This window comes from Zalophus californianus, chromosome 13 (genome assembly GCF_009762305.2).
Source record: "Zalophus californianus isolate mZalCal1 chromosome 13, mZalCal1.pri.v2, whole genome shotgun sequence".
Classification (NCBI taxonomy): domain Eukaryota; kingdom Metazoa; phylum Chordata; class Mammalia; order Carnivora; family Otariidae; genus Zalophus; species Zalophus californianus.
This window is the reverse complement of record NC_045607.1, coordinates 88734625-88759972: the sequence shown is the minus strand read 5'-3', so window position 1 is coordinate 88759972 and position 25348 is coordinate 88734625. Positions and strand designations below refer to the sequence as shown.

At 38.2% G+C, this 25348-nt stretch overlaps 2 protein-coding genes across 2 annotated transcripts in view; one reads left to right on the top strand and one right to left on the bottom strand.

Annotated features, from left to right (window-relative positions):
* The window catches only part of AK3 (adenylate kinase 3), a 39974-nt gene extending 20049 nt beyond the window's left edge, over nt 1–19925 (top strand). Inside the window, exon 5 of the mRNA XM_027614833.2 lies at nt 19272–19925. Within this exon, the coding sequence (XP_027470634.1) occupies nt 19272–19302 (31 nt within the window). The 3' untranslated portion in view covers nt 19303–19925. The remainder of the gene's footprint in view (nt 1–19271) is intronic.
* On the bottom strand, nt 488–24902 carry CDC37L1 (cell division cycle 37 like 1). Its single transcript, XM_027614829.2, has 7 exons — nt 24617–24902; nt 19933–20214; nt 17692–17785; nt 10103–10218; nt 9627–9749; nt 6431–6595; nt 488–2137 (listed from the first exon to the last, which is right to left on the bottom strand). The coding sequence occupies exons 1-7, from the start codon at nt 24746–24748 to the stop codon at nt 2036–2038; spliced, it is 1014 nt and encodes a 337-aa protein (XP_027470630.1). The 5' UTR covers nt 24749–24902; the 3' UTR covers nt 488–2035.
* Between the last annotated feature and the right edge of the window lie 446 nt (nt 24903–25348).

Genomic DNA, 25348 nt, shown 5'->3' with positions numbered 1-25348 from the left:
TCAAAGTTAAAGTCTCTAAGTGCAAATCATGGCATTAGGGGCCCCCAGAGTAAACTCAATTGTATGTACATACAACACACTTCCCTTTGAAAGTAAAAAATATATATATATATAGCTACAATCTTAAATAGTTCTTCAAGAATTCCTGTTTCAGAGAACACAACCAAAAAACCCTTCAGTAGTTTACTCAGTTTGTTGGTCATCTTGTTCCTCCCAGTACTTGGTCATTAACACCTCTAACTTAAAGGCAAAGGAGATTCAAAACAATTTGGGTGCTTCCAGGCAGATCCTGGGGAAAGGTGAAGCTGAGGAATGGGAGGTAATGGCTCAAGTAACATTTCTGTGACATGGGGGATTTCCAGTCTCTATTTGACAGGAAGGGAAAAACAAGAGCTTACTCTAGAACAGGAAAACAAAACAAAAACAAACCTTCTATAACTAGGTCATTAGTTTAAAAAAAAATTACAGGCTGATGAATACTACCATATAAATTAGTCAAACATTTTATTATAGAGTATATATTTTTATCAAAAGCACAAAAAGTTTTATTCTGAAAACCAGGAAGATTGTGATGTTACAGAAGTACGATTCAATAATTCCAGTCCATTTCTATGGGTATCATGTGCCTTATCACCTCAGTTAACACAAGGTGCAAATGAGGCCACGGTCACAGGGCTGATCACATGGGTCCCTTAGCATTATTTGGTTTCTCAAATTGAGACATGTACTCCCAATCCCAGTCAGCCCGTCTTCCAAATGTGTGCTGCTACTCTCAATGGGACTGAGCCAGAGACTATACCCAATACACAGCAAAGCCCATGTTCCCCTAAGTCAGAAGATGAATCCTCAATAATAAGGACAGCATAATTAGCACTGTCATCTAATTCCAAGTGAATACTCAAATACCCTGGCACATCTGAAATGAATTCTATAGGAAGTAGTAAAGCTCAGAAGCATTCTATGGTAACTGACCTAAGGACAGAAATGACAAATGTAGTAAAAGCCATCATTACCAACAAGGATCACCAAATTCTTAGAAGTAAGGAGTTGGCAGCTCGAGGCAGTTAGGTCTTCAAGATTTCTCCTGCCTTTTAAAAAAGTCCTTGGGCTACATAAGAATGAAACAAACAACCATGATTTAAAAAATCAGATTATTCTTCCTGTTTGTTCTTACAGGCCATTAGTATTCTTTTAAAACTTGCTCCCTGAGAGATCCCAGACTATGTCAAGTAAAGAAATTAAGAGTGAGCTTGAACTTGATCTTATTAAAAAAAAAAATCTGTATTAGTTTTATCACTTTTTATATTACTATAACCCTTAATACTGAAAAGTCAACAGGGTAAAATTAACTTCTAAGTAATGCAGTTTTAAGAATACACAGGGGATAAAGTCAGTATCTATATAAAAAATGAGATTATAGTCAAGGATTTAACTGATGGTGTCGAAAATACAAATGTAATATTATTTTAAAGGGAAGGACTTTGTTTTAATTTTTACCACCCAGCTTATTTAGTAAAGTAGATTATCAACTACTGATTTATTGCTTTTACTATGATGCAACACCAGACCTGACAGCGAAATTTGCAGTAGGATACAAGTACATTTTTATCTTTAATCATTTTTGTAGAGTAGGACATGTACATATCCACATAAAAAGAGACTGTAGCAGATGCCTCCTAGAATCAACCAGTTCTTGTAAACATTGCATTTGTGCAGATTTTCACACTCTGATTCCAAAACTGAGAACAATAAGATTAAAGGCAAATTTAGTAGCCAAAAAAAAAAAAAAGTCCAGTTTGACTTCCTACAACATACGGTACCACTCCTCTCTTCCAAAAAAAAAAAAAAAAAAAAAAAATCAAAAAACCTAGCAGCACATAAAAAAAATTTTACAAAACGTTTCAGTACTCTTTTTTCCCCTCCCATCAAAACCGAACAAAAATAAAGTGCAGCACCCATAAAAGTGTCAAGAAAATAGCCAAGTTCTTCCTTCCTTGTAACAAAATAGCACTTGGCCTCAGCAGTCTTAACCAAATCATACAGTGTCCATCATTTTGGATTCATCATCTTCTTTATGTACCACTGAGTTTAAACTGCAAAGAGCTGTATTGACAGAATACTGAAGATAATCTGGATTCTGGGGGGACAAAAAAAAGAATATAGGGAAGAAACAATGGATGATAACAGTTTTATGCCAGTGTACGCAACTACATACTCAGTTTCACACAGTCTACTTCTCTGCAGTGTAGTACAAGTAAAGTAGGTGGGGAAGAAAATGGACTCTGAATTCAAAATTGGGTTGAAACCCAAGTAGATAAAGAAAATAGACTGGACCACTTGTTCCAAAGAGGATGTGACAAAGACAGATATATGTAAAAACAGAACTGTAATAAACACTAACTTTTTCTTCCTTTTAACAAAACTTGCAATTTAAATTATTTAATCATATAAGGGTACATCTTCCATGTAATTCTATGTACAAAGCTATTGACAATTTAAAAGATAAATATGGCTTTAAGTTGGCAATGTGTTTTAAAGATTACTATCTAATTACCACAGTAAATATTAAAAATGCAAAACACTTGAATAAGGAAAAAAATGCATTTACCAAGTAAAAATTATAGCTACCTTCAGAGTCTATCTTGGCTTTGCAAAGGTTAAAAACAAACTCAAATGAGAAACTATTAATCTTTTGAGAGGTACTTAGATCCATATTTTAAAAATCGAGGATAAAAGAACATTTTAATTTGGATTTTGCTTATTTTTTATTTTATTTCATTTTTTAAAAGAATTTATTTATTTGACAGAGACACAGCGAAAGAGGAACACAAACAGGGGGATTGGGAGAGGGAGAAGCAGGCTTCCCGCCGATCCCGGAGCCCAATGGGAGGCTCGATCCCAGGACCCTGGGACCATGACCTGAGCCGAAGGCAGACGCTTGACTGAGCCACCAAGGTGCCCTGGATTTTATTTTTTAAACTCATAAATATACTATCTGTATATTTCTAAAGCTAGGAAGAAAACCTTATTCAATAAATGCAAAAATAAAACTATTATTTATTAAAGCACCATGACTAAGGACATTAACCCTTAAGACCCAGGACCTTAGGAAATTCTTCCCTAAGAATTCAATTTGTCTATTCAGTTGTTCTGAATATCTGCTAGCTACTCAGAGTTTTACCACCGTTATCACCTGGTTTCATTTGTTTTTGTTTATTTTATTTAATGACCACCAATGAGGAAAATAGTCCAAATGGGAATAGATGTCTTAAACTTTCCCATCCCGTAGGGAGGCATGGTTTTCAAAAGATTCTTTTTTAATAAAGTACAATACGTTGTGATTCCATTATCTGTAAAAGTCAAAAAGCTAGCCAGAAGCCAGATTATCCCCCATCAAGTCTTGATGAAGGCACCAATAACTGACTGAGGTCTGGAATACTACAGTAATTTTGGACCTCAGTTCTAATCCTGCCTCTACCACCTAATGTAGTGCAGTCCTTACAGAGAAAACTACTCATCACAATTTAATAAAATTAAAAGCTGGTCTATAGGATAAACCTAAGGTAACTGTTACAACACCTCTGTCCAAGAGGCCTTGGTTTAGTTCTCTCAAAACTAAGGATGATGGTATTTGCTTACTTCACAAGATGGTATTTGCTTATGTCAACTGAAAAAATAAATAAAAGCTGAAGTTATGCCAATTTAAGTTTTATAAAAAATTATTAAGCTCTCATTACATTATCCCATTCTCCAAAAAAAACAGAGCGCTAAGACCTTTTCTGACAATGCAAGCCCAATTCCAAAGGCCTTCAGAACAGAGCTTACAATTTCTCTACCAAGACTGGACTGGAGTCCTCCAGAACTCATCATCCATCTCCCTGAGAACTTAAGACCTCATCATGGACTTAAAAGAACAAAAAGCAATCAACATGCCTAACCTAATCTACACTTAAATTCCACTGATTACCCCGTATTTTCATCTAGTAGCATTCTCAACACATTTCTCATCCCAGTGACGAGTTCTCTGTAAGAGCACATGACTGTGTCTCCTGTCCTGTTTCTAGCATAGGATTCAACAACAATATTAGTGTGGGTGAAGGAGTTGAAGTAGGCTAGAAATCCAGGACTGGAGTATTAGCCGTGTCATCAGACAAACTGCTTAACCTCTCTGAGCTTCAGTTTACTCATCCATAAAAATGAATGAAAATGAATCACAGGGCTTTTGAGAAGATAAAATGAAGCAACATATGAAAGTGTTTTGCAATCTATAAACTGTATATAAAAATGGGATATAATTACTACGGTACGCTTTTCTCCCCAAAGCTTCCCATCACCCAGTCTACAGTCCTTCTGGGCATCTAGCTGAAATTTTATCCAGCCCTTCTCTCCCTCAGGAGGACTAGACCAGGATGCTCAACCTCTCCAACCATGAGGAATTAGCCCAAATGAATTAAGTCTGAACAATCCTGATAATATCAGCAACTTTAAAGTGTCAAAACTGTACAGCCCCAGCCCCCCATCTTGCCAAGGGAGGCCGAGTAGCAGCCTCGGCAGCTATCTGATATGTGCAGTAAGAACTTACTTCTCTCAAATGAGAAGCGACTTGTTGATAACACAGGCCCCTTAGGATATTTTAATGTATATATTTTCCCTCTTATGTTTAGAACCAATAACATCCTTCAAAGTCTTTTTCTTTTTTCTCCTTTGTTTTCATTATGTGGTATCTTCATTATAGGTTTATATATTGGACTTGACAGTGTCTTACAGTCATAAAATTCCCTTGGAAAGACTACTTCCCTGTGGGCTATTTCTCAAAGTATGGAAGAGAAAATCATTACTATATTTAAAGAGCATTAAGAGATACTCTGTAGGGGGCGCCTGGGTGGCTCAGTCATTAAGCGTCTTGCCTTCCACTCAGGTCATGGTCCCAGGGTCCTGGGATCGAGCCCCACATCGGGCTCCCTACTCAGCGGGAAGCCTGCTTCTCCCTCTCCCTCTCCCCCTGCTTGTGTTCCTGTTCTCGCTCTCTGTCAAATAAATAAATAAAATCTTAAAAAAAAAGAGATACTCCATAGGACAAATGGAGGTGCAATATTACTTATATATGTAACTGAGGGGAAATATTACTAATTATGTAAAAATCAAGACCTTGATTATTTCTATCCTTGAGAATTAGTATTTCTGGCTGAGTTGAATATTATCAATTGCTTTCCTTAATTGTCGCTTTGGCCTATGACTTATGTAACTGAAATGGTGAAATTATAGAGACATAAGGTGTAGATATTGAAAATCTCAATCCTACCACTTTATGAGATTTAAAACTACAGGGCTTTCCTCACACTGTCTTCTGAATGAGTCTGCCCTTTTTACTGTGTAGGCAACAGACTGAACTGGCTAAAGCTGGTCTTAGAATCTTGGGGCCTGGAAATGAGAAATGACTGGGCTCAATTAAAATGCTACTAAAATCAACATGGGCAGCAATTTTCTAGTGGTAACAAATCTTCTGACAGAAATCCTTTCATGCTAGAAACACAGCTTTATCTAGATCTCACAGCAGAGGCTCAAAAGGTTAGTGACCATTACTAGCAAGAGCAGCTTAGCAGAAGGTGCATTAATATATTAAAAATGTTACCTCTGGCAGGCAACGCCAACATTTCATAAGATAATACTAAATAAACTCATGAAACAAATCACCCTGGTTGCCACTTGGATGTAGGCTCTGAAGCTAATTCATCCTAAGAAATTTTTTTTTTCTTAAGATTTTTTTATTTAAGAGTGAGCGCCCATGTGAGTGTGCAGTGGGTTGGGCGGGGGGCAGAGAGAGAGAGAGAGAAACTTTAGCAGACTCCACGCTGACACCGAGCTCGATCCCATGACCCCAAGATCATGACCCAAGCCAAAACCAAGAGTTGGGCACTCATCTGACTGCCCCACCCAGGCACCCCAATCCCAAGAAATTCTTAACAGTACATTTTGCTGAGAATGAGATGTTCCCCAGGAGCCATCTTAAAAAGTTTATGATTGAAATGATCAATAGGTAACACTTGCCCTTAAGAGTGCGTAGGTACAACTCATCTCTTCTATATTTAAAGGAGTGGAATTTGGTGTCTCTCTAAATACCCAAGAGATGGAAGAGATTTAGTGCCAAAACATGGCATGAAATGAAAGTTATCTTCTGAGGTGAGAATATTTAGGGGCGCCTGGGTGGCCCAGTCGGTTAAGTGTCTGCCTTGGGCTCAGGTCATGATCCCAGAGTCCTGGGATCGAGTCCCACATCAGGCTCCCTGCTCAGCGGGGAGTCTGCTTCTCCCTCTGCCTGCTCTGCCTGCCGCTCCCCCCTTCCTTGTATGCGTGCTCTCTCTCTCTCTGACAAATAGATAAATGTTAAAAACAAAACAAAACAAAACAAAAATTTACTTTTCCAACTTACCTGTGGTAAGGATTCTAACAAACCTATAGATCCCACACTAGAATGAGGAACATGATTCTGAACTATCATAGGTTGAAAACTTGGTGATTGAGAATAAAGTCGGACTCTTGACTTGAAAGCTTCAAGTTCATTTTTGAATGCTTCAAAATAACCTTCTTCCTCCGCCTGGAAAACACACAAAACAAAGACTCTGTTTTTCAAGACTTCCAGACCACAGAGTAAATTCTAACAAACATATCAGATCTGAAGTGGAGGAAGTGAAGATAAGATGAATAGTTTAAATGTACGTAGACACCACCAAGATGCCTGTCAGATTTATGAAAACTACCTGTTTTATAGGAATATTAATGATTGGTTTGCTCCATTTCCCTCTACGCCAGTAAAACATACACACACACACAAATACGTATGTATACACACAAATTTAACAAAAGTAGGAATTCTCTGTATTGCTCTTGATTCTTGACAGGATCCAAAATAGTTCTCATTTAACCTCTCACATTGCCAAGCAACAACCAAGGGATATTCTTACCACCTTCTAATACTCCATCAATTAACGGTAGGGCACTGTTAGCTGTTTCTGTAAATCTCCAGCTCTATACTCCCTATTTGTAAAACAATGAAAACCAAATAAAATTCAACATTCAATTCCATTCTGGAAGTTCCTTAGTGTTTTAGTGAAGCAAATACCTTTTCAACATTATGGAGAGAAAAAAGTATAATAAGTATTATGTTGCAGGAGGGGACCTTCCTCCAATGATGTATGACATAATCAAGATTCTTTTATTTTTTAAGATTTTATGTATTTATTTGAGAGAGAGAGAGAGAGAGCATGAGAAGGGAGAGGGTCAGAGGGAGAAGCAGGTTCCCAGCCGAGCAGGGAGCCCGAATTGGGACTCAATCCTGGGACTCCACAATCATGACCTGAGCTGAAGGCAGTCGCTTAACCAACTGAGCCACCCAGGGGCCCCACAATCAAGATTCTTGATGTAAAACACCCAATTGGCAGTAGCCTCCACTTAGGTTTCCTCTGCAGATAAGGAATGACACAGTACTTATCCTATGCTAGGACTTTAGGCTTTAAGTTCAGGTGATGGAAGAGATTTTGTCAAAATCTCATTCTATAATATCACGGGGCCCATTTGTGTGGAAAACTATTTTTTCTTTAATGTAGTTTAGGTTATGTAATCAATTAAAACCTGTGAGTTAGTTATTTAGTTATTAACATCAATATCTATACAAATCACACAGACAATATTCTGTGCTGCCATTCTACCTTTTTATGAATTTAGCAATCATTTCCCTAATTATATTATAGCATTTCACTTTGATCAATATATGGTACTTGTAGAGACATACACGCTATTAGCCTTCATATCCAGAAGTAATCCTTCTCAAATGGTTATGCAACAAGCTATGAAAGAAGCCAAGTGGTACAGCTGCTGGCTTTACTGCATGCCGAAGGCCTGGGGATTTAGATCTAGAGAGACTTGACTAATTTTTGCTTTAAGTAACCTATTCTCTATGCTAATTTCCTAACTTGTAAAATAGAAATAATAACCCTCATAAAATTGTATGAGGATTTAATGACTTAATCCATGTAGAGTGCTTAGAATAGTACCTGGCACAAAGTAGTAAGTACCATGAAAGTTAGTTATTCCTTAATTTTAAAAAATTATTGTTAAGAACAAAATGCTAAGATTAAAGACTTTTCAGTTCTATTCTGACAAAGTAAATTTCAAAGACTAGACATAGGCTGGCTATGTTCCATTATCCTATTAATAAGCACTAGTTCAAACATATCCAATCATATAAGGTGAAGAACAAAGTATGGTTTTTATTATGCCTGTGTGTCAAGTGAACATTTAGAATAGTCATTAGAAGCCTAACTAAAACACCAACTCAATCATTTACTTATTAAAACTCTTACTGTTTTGGGAAAATTTCCTAAATGGCTGCACTTTAGAAGTGTTTAAAGCACTTAAGGTAGGGCTACTATCAACCTGATGTATTTTTTTTAAATTTAATACATTTAACTTAATACATTTTCTTCCTTTATAAAAGGGAATATGTTCATTGTAGTATATATAAAAGAAAATGGAAATCATGTGTAATTCTATCACCCAAGAATAATCAAAGTTAAACTTCTGGTATATTTCCTTCTAACGTCTAACTGTGTATGCTGAAATGAATCATATATATAAAAAAAATGTAAAATACCTATGTAGTTTACTGGACAAAACCCAACTATGTACCCACAGAACTTAGGAAATGGATCATTACTAGCTTCTTACAAATCAGTTCCCAAGAGCGTTTCTTCTCCCTCCTCTGATGTTACTTTCTTCTTAAAAGTCACTCCTTTGCCTCTTCAGTTTTACTGCTTACTTATGTACCCTTCAACTATATATTGTTTAGTTCTGCTTGTTTTGCAACTTTATAAAGAATACAGAATATGTTTTAAAAGCTACTGGATATATCATTCTGTGACTTGTTTTTTCCCCCACACTCTTGTTTTTTCATCCACAGTAATGCTGGTTAATATTTACCCAAATGAATATCCCACTCATTCTACTGTCAACAGACACTTGGGTTGCTCCCAGGCTTTTTGCAATTAGGAACAATTCTATTATGAACATTATGGTATGTGGTGGGTGCACATGTATAAGAGCTTCTCAAGGGCAGCAGTTCTCAAACTTCAGGGTCTCAGGACTCCCTTCACACTGTTGAAAATCACTGAGGAAACTAAAGAGCTCCTGATTATATGGGCTATTATTTGCCAATGTTCACTGTGTTAGAAAGTAAAACCCAGGAATTTGAAAAATATTATCTAAAATACAACAACAAACCCATTACATGTTAACATTTATAACATTTTTATTTTAAAAAACTTTATTTCCGAAACAAAAATATTTAGTGACAAGTCTGGCTTAACAGAAGATAGCTGGATTCACACATCTGCTTCTGTATCAAATAACATCTTCGTGTTATTATGAAAATAGCTTTGACTCAAGGCCTCCTGAAACCAAGTCTTGAAGACTGTTGGGCGTCCCTGGACCACGTGTTGAGAAATCTGTTCTCTAGTATATATACCTCTGGAGAATTTCTGGTTGGACTGGCTGCCTTTGATGTATATGGGCCAAAGAGGTCTCAGCTAAGGCTTAATCTTCCCACTTAAAAATATTAAATAGTTACTTACTTTGGCTTTCTGGAAAAATAAACGAAAACACCCTCTTGGATCCACATTACAGTTTTTGGCCATTTCCATAATAAACTGCATTACAACAGCCTGATGTGCTATTTGTTCCATTAGAGCCCCTTTCTGAAAACAGACAGATTAAAATTATGAGAAATACCTCTGGAAATTTAATATTGTGATTACTATTTGGATTTTAAAACATGATTTTTCAACAGGTTAAAAAAGAAAAGGGTTTATAGTATGTGGGAACAAGAGAGATGAGGCGGCAAAGAAAGCACACTGGAGAGAAGTTTCCATATGCTAACTAAGACAGCTAAAAATATTCCCACAGTAAACTCAAGTAGACCTAAAAACAAAAAAAGTATTAATTCCATTTAAGAACCTTCCTGCTTTCATTTAAAGTAACATAAAAGACAAAACAAAAAAGTAAATCAGAATTCCACTAAGGTTCCAGAAACTCAAGGTTCACACAATACCTGCTCAGCTTCTAGATGAAAACACCATAAAATAAGATATTTAGCAGTCTCTTCACATACAAGGTATGGATGGTCAGATAAAAATCTCTGACTATCATCCCATCGACTCAACATACCTGTAAAAAAAAAAGAATTAAACCACAATTGTCAAATACTCTTATAAACAAAGAAATTGGTATTTTAAATGATTCTCTTTAAAGACAATTCATATTACCACAGCAATTTGTTAATGGTAAAAGAGCAAATGAGAGTGATAAAACTTTTTTTTTTTTAAAGACTTTACCTATTTATTTGAGAGAGAGAGAGAGCACGCATGCACATATGAGTGGGGTGAGAGGCAGAGGGAGAAACAGACTCCCTGCATGGGGCTCCAGGATCATGACCTGAGCTGAAGGTCGTAGACGCTGAACGGTGAGCCACCCAGGCGCTGCGATAAAACTCTTTTAAAGCAATACCAATATATTGGAAATAGCTTCCCAAGTTCACAAAAAGTTTGATTTCAGATAATTAGTCAGGTTAAAGTAAGGTGACTAGTATAAAGCCAAAAAACCCTCCATCTGGGAAATGCCTGAAGTTCCAGGCAAATTGAGATGACTGGTCATTCTATGCTGAATTGAGTACAAATGATTTCAAGAGACTCAGTATTATTTACTCACAGAATACAAATTTTTCTACTAGAAAGATGGCAAAGAGGGGCGCCTGGGTGGCTTAGTCGGTTGAGTGTCTGCCTTCGGCTCGGGTCATGATCTCGGGGTCCTGGGATCGAGCCCTGCATTGGGCTCCTTGCTCCCCACTTCTCTCTCTCCTCCCCGCTTGTACTCTCTGTCTCTCTCTAATAAATAGAATCTTAAAAAAAAAAGATGGCAAAGAAAGCAAAACCTCAAGAAACTGTATTTAGCAAACACTTAATAAAACAGAAAAACCACATTATCTCTAATTTATTTAAAAATGTCTAAGATGATATGGTCAGACACTGACAGCACGGAAAACCAATCCAGTAGTATTATAACAGTAAATATACTTAAACCATTTCAGTCATGTAAATCATTTAGGAATATTTATAACAGAAAACAAAATCAGTTAAGCATACTTGAAGGCAGATACCATTTGCTTCAAAATATCAAGCCAATCCAAATACTACTAAAGGTCTATCTTGATCTTTATCCAAATTAGTAAGAAATCTCATGAAAAAGTCAATGCTATCATGGAACCAGCAAAGTGCTCAGTTTTTAATTTTGTACAGTAAGCCTTACGCTTGAACAAATTAACTACATTAGCTTTAGACTCTTAAGACTCATCCAGGGGCGCCAGGATGGTTCAGTTGGTTAAGTGTTTGCCTTCGGCTCAGGTCATGATCCCCGGGTCCTGGGATCGAGCCCCACATTAGGCTCCCTGCTCAGCGGGGAGTCTGCTTCTCCCTCTCCCTCTGCCCCTGCTTGTGCTCACTCTCTAATAGATAAATAAAATCGTAAAAAAAAAAAAAAAAAAGACTCATCCAAAGAAGTCTGTATGTCACTGAATCATTATGGAAATTTTATAAGGTGGTCTCAACAGTTTGGCAGTAAAGCTTTCCTCTAGACACAAACTGAACTTCTATTAAAGTTCCATATTAGAACACAAATAAGAACAAAACTGAGGACGAATGTCTTACTGAGAAATACACATTTAGCAACACATGGGAATCAACTGAAAATAAATTATTAATTTCCTCGTTTAAAAAAAAAAGAGGGAGTAAGCATTTTAGCATTTTCACATAAAGAGTTTTACAAGCTCTATAAAGTATTTTCCCAACACTTTGGATACAGTGATTAGGGCATTTTAAATTCTGAGAACAATGATTTTGAAAGTTCTTAAAACTACTCCTCAAGGTATACTTAAAAAGTCTAGTAACTTCTAGGGGTCAGATCTAAAGAAGGCATAATCTTTCTTATACCTGAAGCCATAAAATAAATCCTATGAAGCAGTTTTGCATTAGCTTTGTTATACTCCTGAAGAGGTAGTATCTCCAATTCTATCCACCCTCCATAGAGAGAGCATTGCTTCTGTTTACTTCTCCATGGCAGCATCATGACTTACTGAGGCACCAAAATCCTATCTATTTTGGTTTCTTTTACAGGAAGGATAATATGAAATGGTTAGTGACACTTATAGGGATCATGAGGAAGGGTATCATTAAATGTTACAATTTTTAAACTATCCATTTAATAACTAAGACAAAATTAATACTTGAAGTTGACCACAGCTTTTCTTTATCTGAGAAATACCTGTCATCACTTGATTTCAAAAATGCATTATCAATTATGAAATTGAGGTTAGGTTACAGGTAGTCCATACACGCCTATGTGAAAACAGTGTGGAATCTTATGAACAAAATACTTAATCAGTGGCTTTAGTGGAACAGAACATAGCTGAAATTACTAATGTTATTTTGGAATTTGTAAACAAACTTACAAACAGGTAGAGAGTAGCACAATCTAGCATGGCGACTAAGTAAGCCACCTCTGGAAACCAACTGCTTCAGTCCGAAAACTGGCCTTACCGCTTACCATAGAGATATGCCTTGCCTGTCTCTATGCCTCCCTTTCCTCTTCTGTAAAATAAGGCTAAAAACAGTATCTCACTCAGAGGGTTTCTGTGAGAATTAAATGAGTTAATACACATAAAGCACTTGGGACAGTGCCTGACGAGAGTAAACATTAGGTAGTATCAACACAAAAGGGAATAATTCATTCTTTCATTAAATATTAAATACTTTGGTTAAGATTAATCTAGTCATTTCAACTAGCCAACCAATCTCTGAATGCTTGAAAAACCTTACTTTGACAAATTAAAATTTTTTAATTATGTGCTATAAAATACCTATGTATTATTTTCCTCAGCATCTAAATCCCAATCCATCCACTGGCTCTCAGTATTCCACCTAATTCCCGAAACGGTCCAATACACACTGTTACTGATTTCCCTTTCTTCTTTCGTTATACTTACAGAGTAATAGATTTGAATCCTTTAAATTATACTAATCATTTTAATGTCTCTACCTGCTAAAAAAAATCTCCCAAAAAGGTTGTAAATTTTTTATTTTTAAGATTTTTCTTTATTTATTTGACAGAGAAAGAGGGAGAGACAACAAGAGAGGGAACACAGCAGGGGGAGTGGGAGAGGGAGAAGCAGGCTTCCCGCGGAGCAGGGAGCCCGATGTGGGGCTCGATCCCAGGACCCTGGGATCATGACCTGAGCCGAAGGCAGATGCTTAACGACTGAGCCACTCAGGCGCCCCAAGGTTGTAAATTTCTTAATGACAGGTAAATGACCTCTTTTTCTGTATTTCTGAAGTCCCAGGGCTCCTGTATTTCCAATCACCTACCACCAGACAACTATTTCTACCTACATGCTTGCACATAAACTAATCTTATTTGAAACTAAACCCATTTTTCTCTCCCTGCCATCTATGGTGCTTCCTAGGCTCCATGTCACCCACTCAAAAATTCTAGAAATTCCTCTAGACATTTCCATTCTTCCCACATCAAACTGAACAACAAGTACTGTGGTTGTATTATTATAAACTGTTAATACAGTTTATAATAAAATCAATAAATTTTCCAATGTTAAGCTATCCTTCAATTCTTAGGATAAACCCTTTAAAATATTTTTTCATATTATAAAAATAATGTATATTCATTGTGAAGAATTTGAAAAATCCACAAAAATCATCTGCAATCCTACAAAAGAAAATTAATGTTAACACTTTAATATATTTCTTTCTGGGCTTATTTTTTAATGACTTAAACAAAATTAGAATCCTATCATACATATTAATTTTCTACTCATTTCACTCCACATTCTACTCAAGAGTACTTTATAATGTGTTTTTGAAAAGCAATATGTATGTGCTTACACTGAGGAGACTGAATATCCACCTTCCATACAAATGAGAACGATCCATCATAGTATTTATGCAACCATTTATAGCTTTCGATAAAATTTCCAGTGACAGCACCCTACAGACTCAAAAATGTTAAATCATAGCTAACTTTGGCTGGAAGTGAACAGACGATGTGCCATGAAAAACTATGCTAGATCATCAAAAAGCCACTCTGATGATCACAAAGAAAGTGATGTCAAAGATGCATATGACATTGAATAAAACTTTTGTGAAATTTTTTTTAAAAGATTTATTTGTCAGAAAGAGAGCGTGCACAAGCAGGGGCAGTGGCAGGCAGAGGGAGAGGGAGAAGGAGACTCCCTGCTGAGCAGGGGGCACGATGTGGGACTTGATCCCAGGACCCTGGGATCATGACTTGAGCGGAAGGCAGCCGCTTAACCGACTGAGCCACCCAGGCGTCCCAACTTTTGTGAAATTTGAAAGAAAACAGACTTTGTTGCTAAATTGGTATTTTATGTTTATAAAATATGAATTAACCAAAGTAAATAAATTAAATACAAATGTAAGGGGGAAAAAATCAAAGATTTCATTGCTTTAAAATACTCCATGGTATGATCGTACCATTTATCATTAAATGATAAAGTCCACCTAATTATAAGACCAAAAATAACATAAGACAGTCAGCAAACACCATAATGGAAATGTTAATGTTAAGTACACTTGAAACCACAGAGAAGTCCCGGTATTGAGCCCCTGGAGCCCTTCACAGCCCCCCTATGTATCAGGCCCATGTCTTCCAAGAGTCTGGAATGAATCCAAGTTTGAAAAGCCTCCAGTCGGAATCTTTAATTACAGCTGCTATTCCAGATGTGTTTACTTCAAAGAAGTGTATCACTGTAGTCATAATTCTGACAAATGCTTTTTCCCCCCTTTACCACAATAAGCATATAACACCACAAACATTTGCTTCCACCCAGCAGGAACAGCATTAAACTTTCACTATCTTGCCTAAGGTCTCTGTCAGCTCTATGCCACAATTTAGTCCACAGGGACTTTCACCATCTCATCATCCTGCACAATTACCAGCTGGCCCACTTCATACTGATGGAACTTGGTCAGCAGGAAGTAGCAGGTATCCAGATGTCCTGGTAAGATACACACATGCCAGAAAGTGGGGAAAAAAACACATAAAAATTTGGGAGCCTACTACCTTAGTAAAATTTCTGGGGATGCAAGGAGCTGTGGCAAGTAGGTATCTCCTCCAAAGGAAAAAGCCAGTGTACATTTCCATTAAGAAACAGGCACAATGTGAATCTGGGAGTAGCTATCAGGTCTGGTTGGCTTTGAAGACAGTAAGGCTCTGGTTAGTATTACAGGATGAGACACTGGAAGCCCCCAACACGCAATGGCAAAACCACTGCTTATTAATCACTTATAGATGTCAAGTCAGCCTTTTCCTCAGCCATCTCCCTGCTTGCAAAATATAAGCTCAGGGGCCATGGTGGCAGACTTGAGATTATGCAGAGATTCAACGGCATGGGATCTCCCCATTAAGATATTCCAGTATAGCCTCTGAATACCTAATTTGCCAGTAGCAGAAACCAGTGCTGAAAACTAAATATGGCACCAATATGCTGGATGGACCAGTCAACCATCAAGTAACAGACTGATTATCTTGGTCCCATTTCATCTTGTAGAGAGCAGTGGTTCCTCACTTGAACAAACCCATTCTAGATCTGGTATTGCCCTCCCTTCTTGCCATGCTTCTACAAGTAATACATCTGTGATCTTACTAAATGAGTTATTTAGTACCATACCACATTAGTTCTTGACCCAGAAATTCATTTTACAGCAAAAGACATGAAGACGATAGGCTCATGAAATTCACTGGCCTTATAAACATCACTACCCAGAAGCAGGTTTTATAGAATGGTTAAATGTTTTATTGGAGACTTAAACATAGTTATACTGCTAGGTGGGTTACAACACCTTGTTGAGACTGGGTTATTTTCCCCACACAAAATTGTTTCTTATTGAGACATTCAATTTACAGCAAAAATGAGGGAACTGTTTTGCACCTACTAGGTTTCCCACAGCTCCAAAGCAACTAGCTTCCAGAATGCCAACTGGGTGACAACACCTTAAAGGATGCCATTCCACTAGATGCAGTGGAACACACAGGTCTAGGAAGCAAGGACTGCAGGTGGGAGTGGCAAATCACCTTATCACAACTAAGACTCATTTCCAAAATGTTTAAAAGTGAACTTTGTTCATTTCTTCAGGTTCTGTCCTTGAATTAATCTGAATACACAGTCTGCTTTCTTCTTTCAAAACAAGAAATATGAGAAAAATGAATCCTTTATGAATAAACTACATAAAAAGGGGGAAAAAATCTGAAGTACTATCCACTGTCTTAATAAAACCGAAGGATGAATGAAATTCTAAATGGGGGGGGAAACGCCACTGGAAATGTATTTCAAAATGCCACTTAATAAGCTTATTAACATACTACAAATAAAAACTATGTTTACGAAATTAACATATTACTTGGGATCAAAAAAAGATGCCTTGAGCCTTAACCCCTAACATTTCCCAGTGGCATTCTGACCCCCGCAGCACCACACGGCTTACCCAACACAGCATGTTGTCTCCTGACTCTGCCTTTGCACGCAGTGCTGATGCTCGCTTATCTATAGGGAGAACTCCTAGGTGTTCTTCATAATTTAGCTCAGATGTTCTCTCTTGTGGGAAGTCTTCACCACATCAACCCCCAGCCCACTGTCTTTCCCCAATAGACAAAACTAATTTTCAGTACTTCATATACGTATTTCTATTACTATGTTTATCTGAATTGCAGTTGAAGGAGCTGCAGGAATTATACAGGAACATATCCAAAACCTGAAAATAATGAATGCTAATCTTATAACCATAAAATAATCAGATACAACAGAAGCAAAAAGGGAAAATGACAAAAGCAAAGACTAGTTGGGTGATGGAAAAAGGCTATGGAGTAAGCAAAGACTGCGCCTTAGAGAGTAGCATTATATAATAATAGATTGAATTTTGCTTCTCTTCTTGATTTAGTTTACTGTCAATCTATTTATGACCAAAAAACAGTTTAAAGCAAGAGCTATGGGTGCCTGGGTGGCTCAGTTGGTTGAGCGACTGCCTTCGGCTCAGGTCATGATCCTGGAGTCCCAGGGTCGAGTCCCGCATTGGGCTCCCTGCTCGGCAGGGAGTCTGCTTCTCCCTCTGACCTTCCTCCCTCTCATGCTCTCTCTATACCATTCTCTCTCTCCCTCAATGAATAAATAAAAATCTCTAAAAAAAAATAAAATAAAATAAAGCAAGAGCTATACAACTGTGCCAGAAGTAGCCACAAAACTGGAATTGTGCCATTTATCTTCTTTTTGGTCCTCATTTTATAAATACACTTTTTGTACACATATTTATGATATCAAACACTTTATTTTTTTTTTTAAGATTTATTTATTTTACAGAGAGAGCGCAAGCAAGCAGGAGGGCAGAGGGAGAGGGGGAGAGAATCTCAGGAAAATTCCCTGCTGAGTGCGGAGCCCAACCCAGTGCCCAATCTTACGACCCTGAGATCATTACAGGAACCGAAATCAAGAGTTGGACTCTCAACCGAATGAGCCACCCAGGCGCCCCAATATCAAACACTTAGGAAACTAAGCAGCAGACTTACCGAAATGTCTTATTTTTTGTTCGTACTTCTGCATAAATGATTTTGATTTATCTTCATCTTCTATTTCTTTTCTTTTATCTTGATTAATAAAACTCTAAGAAAAAAATTCTTGAAGTTAAAATCAGATTTTATATTCACTGACTATTCTTTCTCAGATACTGAATGCCTAGCAATGCTTCCTATAGACACTATAAAAAGGTGGTATAGTATTATACTGATACTATATTATTAAATTTATCTGTTAAACTCTTTTAAAAATTAAAAGTTTATTTTTTAAAATGGTACGTGTGCAAAATTATAGAATTATTTTAGAAATCATACCAAAAAATCCAAGTGCATTAAATGGAATTTCCATATCAAAGTATACAAAGATCCTTTACATGCATAATATATATTTCACATTATTTATTTCCATTAAATATTTGCAACTCTAGCCTAATCTTTGGAGTTCTTGCTGGAAATAAACTTAGACATTCAAAGTGTATAAAATACATTTATTATAACTTCTTTGCAAAGACATAAACCTAAAATGGACCTTTGTTGTAAATCTTTCTTAGGAGAGGCCAGTTTGATTCTGAAATCAAGTACAGATTTCTATTAAGGAGGTGCTTATTTTCACTTAATAAGCCATAAAGCCCAGACCAAGATGAAGTTTTTATCTGGCCAGAAAAACTGGCAGACTAGTTTCTCAGAACATTCTGTGATCGCATTTAAACCTTGTGATCATCACTGCCAAAAACAAAAAGCACAAACTAGCTCTCTGCCAGTTTGTAACTCAAAAGCACACAAGTTTATATATTTCAAAATAGAAACATTTCCTTTATATATCCTGCTATCTAGACCAGCACTGTCCAATAGAAACATAATCCAAGTCACAAATATAGTTTTGTATTAGCCACATTAAAGAGCAAAAAGAAACAGATGAAATTAGTAACACATCTATTTAACCCAACATATCCAACATACGATCATTTCAACATGTAAGACAAAAAAAAAATTATTAATGAAATATTTTACTTTTTTTGGTACTAAATTATTGGAATCTGGTGTGTATTTTACACTTACAGCACATCTCAATTCGGACTAGCCACATTTCAAGCGCTCAATAGTACATGTGGCTAGTGGCTATCGAGTTGGACAGCGCAGATCTAGACCAGTCCTCTCAAGTCTCAAGCTCCCAGACAAAATCAATGTACGATTTTGAGCAAATGACTGGAACATAAAGATAATCCTAATTAATTTGTGGTGTAAATGTAGGCTATGTCAGAACCTAAGTTAAAAAAAAAAAAACAGTAAAAAAAAAAACCAACAAAATAAAAGCAGAGACAAATGAAAATATTTCCTTTGTGACCACTGTGTTAAGAGACATTAACTTTATAAAACAAAGAAACACTGCACTTTGACCATTCCCTCTGGAAGAAAAAAAAAATATTTTAAGTAGTTATGGTGTATAAATGCAAACCAGAAATAAATGCTGAGAAGACATGCTCCTTAGAACAATATATACAGACACAGTGAAAGAAAGAAGTGTTACTTTACACATTAGTAAAAATGAATTTCATTGCCCATTTCTTCCTCAGATGCAACAGTCAAAGAATAAAGCCTACATAATCCAGTGAGAAAGTGAACACTACTCTTCATAACTGCTAACTTGGCAAAAGTGCTGTACTCGTCCATTCGGTAATGTTGGTAATGCTAAATCTGGATTATTACCTGAGGTTTACTAAATACATACTGGTAAGTAACAGTGAAAGACTCTGCAATAAATCCAGTATCTACACATTAGTGTTACGAAACTGATAGCAAGCTGACAGCAACATCGGAAAGCTCTTGTAACGTCTGAGCTTTACCACATGCCTGGCCCTAACCTGTGGGCTTTTAAGAAATTACCTCAGTCTTCATACTCACCCTAAATTGTTGAAGAAACCGAGGCTTAGAGATGTCAAGTGACTTGCCCAAGGTGACAAAGCCAGCAGCATGTGACAAAGCTGAGATCTGAGTCTGATTCCAGAGTCCACCCTTACATTCAGTGTGCTATGCTACAGCCATAGATTTATATTAACGACTACCCACATTTGACACTATTGGGGATACAAGTTTCTGTAACAAACACTTTTCATAAACTGTCAAAACTGAATACTGTTCAAAAGTTCTGTTGCTTTGTTACCAAATATGCACAACTGGTTTGTACAAACACTTCCATTTTCTCTTCTTTCATTATAATCCAATAAAAAGTTGTACCTTGTTAAAAACATCCTTGCTAATGGCATCCATGTTCCACAGACACATTCTCTCTCTTTGTACTAGAGCTGCTTCTTTCTGCCGCCATTCTTCTTCACGTTGCCTTAGCTCTGATACTGCTGTTTGTGCTTTGGCATGTTCCTGATCCAAGGACTCAGAGTTATGCAGGGCTAAGCTACCAAGTTTTTGCTGAGCTTCAGCGAGATTCCATTTGCATGCCACAGAGCTCTTCACAAACTCTTTCTGCTTTTGACAAGCCAGTTCAATTCCATGGCTATACATCTGGATAAAAAACAATAGTGTAAGAAATGAAGAAGGCAAGGTGTATGTTTATGCAGAATTCAATTTTCTTTTAGTCAAGCATTGCTGTACAATATTTTTGATACATATGCATTCTGCCTTCTATGTATGCAGTTATACTTTTATATTATAGGTCTTCTTTCATCAACTAGAGTCTAAACACTTCTTCGTTAACCTATACTGCTCTCGGACAACTAACAGCAGCAAAAAGCCCGATAATTAGCACAATGTTCTGCCTATAGCTGGTGCTCAAGAAACATTTGATTTACAGCCTCACAGTCCTAAAACAGCAGAATAATGAGAACAAAAGCTTCAATCTAGTCCATCACCTTACAACTCAACATGCTGAAAACCAGATCTTTAGAGTTTTGTTCTGGAAGTTCCTCACTGCAAAGAACCTTTTATTTAGAAGTAATTACTTCTTGGTTTCTATTTTCCTTCTGTATTATCCCAATCCCTGGTGATCTGAGAAGTTCTTATATGGGGAATTTCTGTTTATAACTGACTCGATCAGACAGACAGACATTCTTTAACTTAATCCTAATCAAAATAGGCAAAATTATAAAAACAAAAAAAATCCACCAAAAACTGGTCCATCCTGGTGACTGACTGTTCGAATCAGAAGCAACAGTAATTAGATTTAAAAAAAAATTTTTTTTAAGGTTTTTATTTATCTGACAGAGAGACAGAGAGAGAGCGAGCACAAGTAGGCAGGGTGGCAGGCAGAGGGCGAGGGAGAAGCAGGCTCTCCGCTGAGCAGGGAGCCCGACGCAGGGCTCGATCCCAGGACCCCGGGATCACGACGTGAGCTGAAGGCAGACGCTTAACCAACTGAGCCACCCAGGCGCCTCAGTAATTAGTTTTAATATTTACTAAACCACTACACTTACAGCACTGTGATGGGTGTTTAAGTCCTTATATTGTTCAGCTCTATAAAACAAAAGCTGAAGGCACATTCTTTATGACTTCTCAGCCAAAATGCAGATCAATTTTAACTAAGTATTCAGAACAATTTTACTTCAATCTGTTCCCTAATCTGCGTCACTCCTCAAGTACTTGTAATTTCATACCTCAGTTATATATAGTCTTTCTCATCTGAAGTCATTCTCCACTCTACTAGACTTGGAGTAATTTCTCCAAAAACCAAATCTGATAATTTCACACATTCTTAGAGGCTTGGGATAAAGCACAAATTGTGGCATGGTCCTTCGTGATCGCACTTCCTATTATCTACCTACACTCAGTTCTAGCTACTCTCCTACTTGTTTGCTTATTCTTTCCATCCCCCGCTCCTTTCGAGGTGGCAACCCCTATCCCCCAACTCCTATCCCCATTCCAGACTCGGGCATCACTTCCTTAAGTTTTCTCTAATCCCTTCCCTTCCCACTCAAGGTTTGCATACTTCTTAGCGGTGTTTTCACACAATATTGTGCTTATTTGTTTACTCAACCAGCAGCTTCTCGAGGGGCTACAACTCCATAAATCTCATATGCATAAATGATTCCCCACTTCCTGGAACAGACTAGTGGTGGCAAAGAATTCTGAGGCAAGTAGCATGAAAGGCCTCTACTTTTCAGCTGAGTCTTAGATTTCTATTGCGGCAAATGTGGACACTGTTGCTATTCAGGTGATTTACTCATTTAGCAGGTTTGGAGCCCAGGTACCACAAGGCCCTAACTAACCAAGTGAAATATTTATTTTTATTTTTTGCTATCTTAGATAGGATCAAGAATAACTGTAGCCTAGCTATACTTAAGAAGGGGCCAGGAAAAGGAGAATAATAAAGCTATAAAATTTGTTTATTGTAAGACAAAGCTATACTAAGAAAGGCAATACGGACAAATGAAAATACCTTGCATTTTCAAAACTATGTGGGAACAAATATTCATGTCTCAAATCAAACACAGAAATCTTATTTCTAAATTCTAAAAATGATTCATGTTAAATTCTTCTCCGCAGACTACACAGACAAACATCTGGCCATTTGAGCTAACTATCCAACATATACTGAGACGATTAAGGAAAAAAAAAAAGATCACATTTTACCTATGAACACACTGAGGTTTCAGAGGAACATTAAACATAATATTTTATTTTTTTAAAAAGATTTTATTTATTTATTTGACAGAGAGAGACACAGCGAGAGAGAGAACACAAGCAGGGGGAGTGGGAGAGAGAGAAGCAGGCTTCCCGCCGAGCAGGGAGCCCGATGCGGGGCTCGATCCCAGGACCCTGGGATCACAACCTGAGCCAAAGGCAGATGCTTAACAACTGAGCCACCCAGGCGCATCTAAACATAATAATATTTTAATGAACATGAATTCTAAAAGGAACTGCTGGCATTAGGTTTATTAGTGCAACTTTACATTAAAAATGCTTGAACATGATCTCTAAATTCTGAGTTACCTTTTACTTTAACTGGGTATCAGAACTATACATCACATATGACACTAATCTGTCTAGATTCCCCACGTCTGGTAAAATTAAACCAGAACTGTTTTTGAAAAAAATTATAAAATGTTTATCATTTTAATTAAATATTTTATTCTTTCCAAATATTCCAATCCAAAAACTTAAGTCCTAAAGTCAGCAAGACAAGTAAGTGGGTTATAAACACATGAACTGAGGATTAGTAATCAACTTTGCAAATTTTAACACCAAAGGTAGTGTCAGCCAGATGGTTTTACATTACATCACAGGATGGGAAGTGCAGCAGGTAGGAAAAAACACTGTACTAGGAGTCAGAAGTGGGTTCTAGTTTTAATTCTGCCACTAACTAGCTATAGGATCTGAGAGAAATCATTTTTAATGAAGAAGATAAGCCTATTTGCTCATAAAATCACTTTCAGCTAAATAAGCTTACAATTCCAAGTGCACAAGTAAAAAATATACAGATCTTTAAAAGTTTGTTTGTTTATTTTAGTAATCTCTACACCCAACATGGGGCTCGAATCCAGGACGCGGAGATCAAGAGTGGCATGCTCCTCTGACTTAGCCAGCTGGGTATTTTCCAGCTTAGATATTTTCTAAGTTTAGTGTTTCTCTTAGGTTACTTTTGTGATTGAACCACAATGCATGGAAATTCTGGAGACCTCTTATTCTCTTCATATGCCTTCAAAACTGACAAGCACAGCTGCTGTTCATATTTTTTCCCTCCATAACACATTCATTATATGCTCATATAACACATTTTGTATATAAAGATGATACTAGCGATCCATAATTAGGGGGTGACTACTGACCTATCAACTCTTTCTGGCCTCCTAAAAAATGTCTTGCACTTTCCCACAGACTGACTGGCCGAAGTACAGTCTATGGTTATGAAACAGCATTTTTCTCCGTGAAGCCAACTAACCCAATGAGATGGGCATAGGACCGATGGCCTTACACTTAATTGGCAAACGATTTAAATAACTCATCTTCACTAACTGCTAGCAAGATGAGCCTAGAGAAAAACTGTTAATTCAGTTAAGCTCTTAGGTACCCCGTTTTGCAAGAAGCCAAGAAGGCAGAGAGACACCTATAACCCTTTTCACTTAACATGTTAGTGTTTAGTCTGTGTTCCTGAAATATACCTCCAAACACACTCAGATTAGGAGAAAAACCAGGACAAGGTGATAAGGGTATGTAAGCCCTCCCTAAGACAGGACCCAGAAAAATCCCAAATGGTGTGTCCTTTGGATAAGTTTCAGATGAAAGAAGGCTGGACTGAAAACCACAAGTAGCACCAAGAATCTGAGGAAGTCTGAAGGAAAAGGCAAACGTGTGCCTGTATGTTGTCACTGGAAAATGATATGAAGCAAAACATAACCGGACGGGAAAAATGGTCACGTTAAGGAGACAGATTTACACCAGCATCAAAAGCGAGGTTTACAGAATTTATTCAGATGTCAGAAGTCAGTGAAATTGGATCCTAAATCTGCATAAAGTCAGGAGCTCAGTAAATTACCGAAATACAACCAACCAGTCACTGTTCCTAACTATTAACCGTGCACAAGTATCAGAGCCTTCAGCAGAATAACGCGCTCGGATAAAGACACGCACAAGGGGACAAAGGGTCAACGTTATAACGTTAGCCGCCCCAAATCTGGGTGCTGTCAGAAGCGGGGGGGGGGGGGGGAACGTCTTCCAAGGATGGGAAGGAATTATTAGCCAAGGTGAAAAGGTGTACGTGGAGGTGGAGGTTGGGAATATATGACCAGCCCCTCTTAGAAGCCCTCAGAAGATGCTACAATAGCCGTGGGATGAGCATCAAGCTCCGGACCCCCGGGAGTGAAATGGGGGCGCAGAGCAGGGCACAAGGAGGGTCGCAGAGACAGGGGACTCTGGGGGCCTGGCGACGGCACCTCCCCAACCCCCTCGCCAAACGCGGGACCCCTCTCACCTGCGCGCCGCCGCCCGGCAGCTGCGGGCAGCGGGGAGAACTGGGGGACACGTCCAAGTCACTCTCTTCCTCAGCCTCACCCTCGGCCCGAGGGAGGCTCCAAGGTCCTGGCGGTGGCCACGGCTGCTCCATGTCCCGCGGCCCCCAGCCCTAGAACCTCCACTGCCAACGGACTTGGCGTGAGTTGAACCTGCTGCGCGGAGCCAGCCGCCCCAGCCGGCCGGGGCCGTTACCCAGAATCCCTCCGCCGGCCGCGACGCCGACGCACACCCCGCGCTAGCCTGGGCCGCAGACGGCGGAAGAAGACGGACTCGCTTGGCGACGTCACTTCCTGTTTGGGGGCGGGGCCGGGAGGGTGGTCCCGGGGCCTGCGGGAAGGGGGTGGGTCTGGGCCTCGCCTTTGAAATTCCGTTCCCTGAAGCCTTTGAGTACTGCCAATTTACCCCTCAGGGCACTGCGGGTCTCGTAGTGTCAAGTTGTTGTTGCCTAGTGTTCCCTACGCTGTGCGCCTTGGTCTCGGACGTCGAGAGATGCGGTGTCTACTTTGCAAGTTGTTTACAAACTGCGACTCCTTTCTTTACGTTCATCTGTAAATTAGGGTTTCTGAGGCCGAGGTGGGCGGAAAATAGGGCAGAATTTTGAAAAGCAGGGCAAAGTTTTCTCTCATTTCGAGTTCCAAGCTCCAGGAGTTTTGCGTGAGTTCGCTGGGAGGCGGGCGCCGAGGATGAAGGA

Bases quoted from the DNA above. Each gene is read 5' to 3' on its own strand.
- CDC37L1 (XM_027614829.2), bottom strand. From the start codon at position 24,748: ATGGAGCAGCCGTGGCCACCGCCAGGACCTTGGAGCCTCCCTCGGGCC. The intron at 10,219-17,691 runs GTAAGTCTGCTG...TTTTTTTTACAG, and splicing joins ACAAAAAATAAGACATTTCG to GTATGTTGAGTCGATGGGAT. The intron at 6,596-9,626 runs GTAAGTAACTAT...TGTGTTTTCCAG, and splicing joins TATTTTTCCAGAAAGCCAAA to GCGGAGGAAGAAGGTTATTT.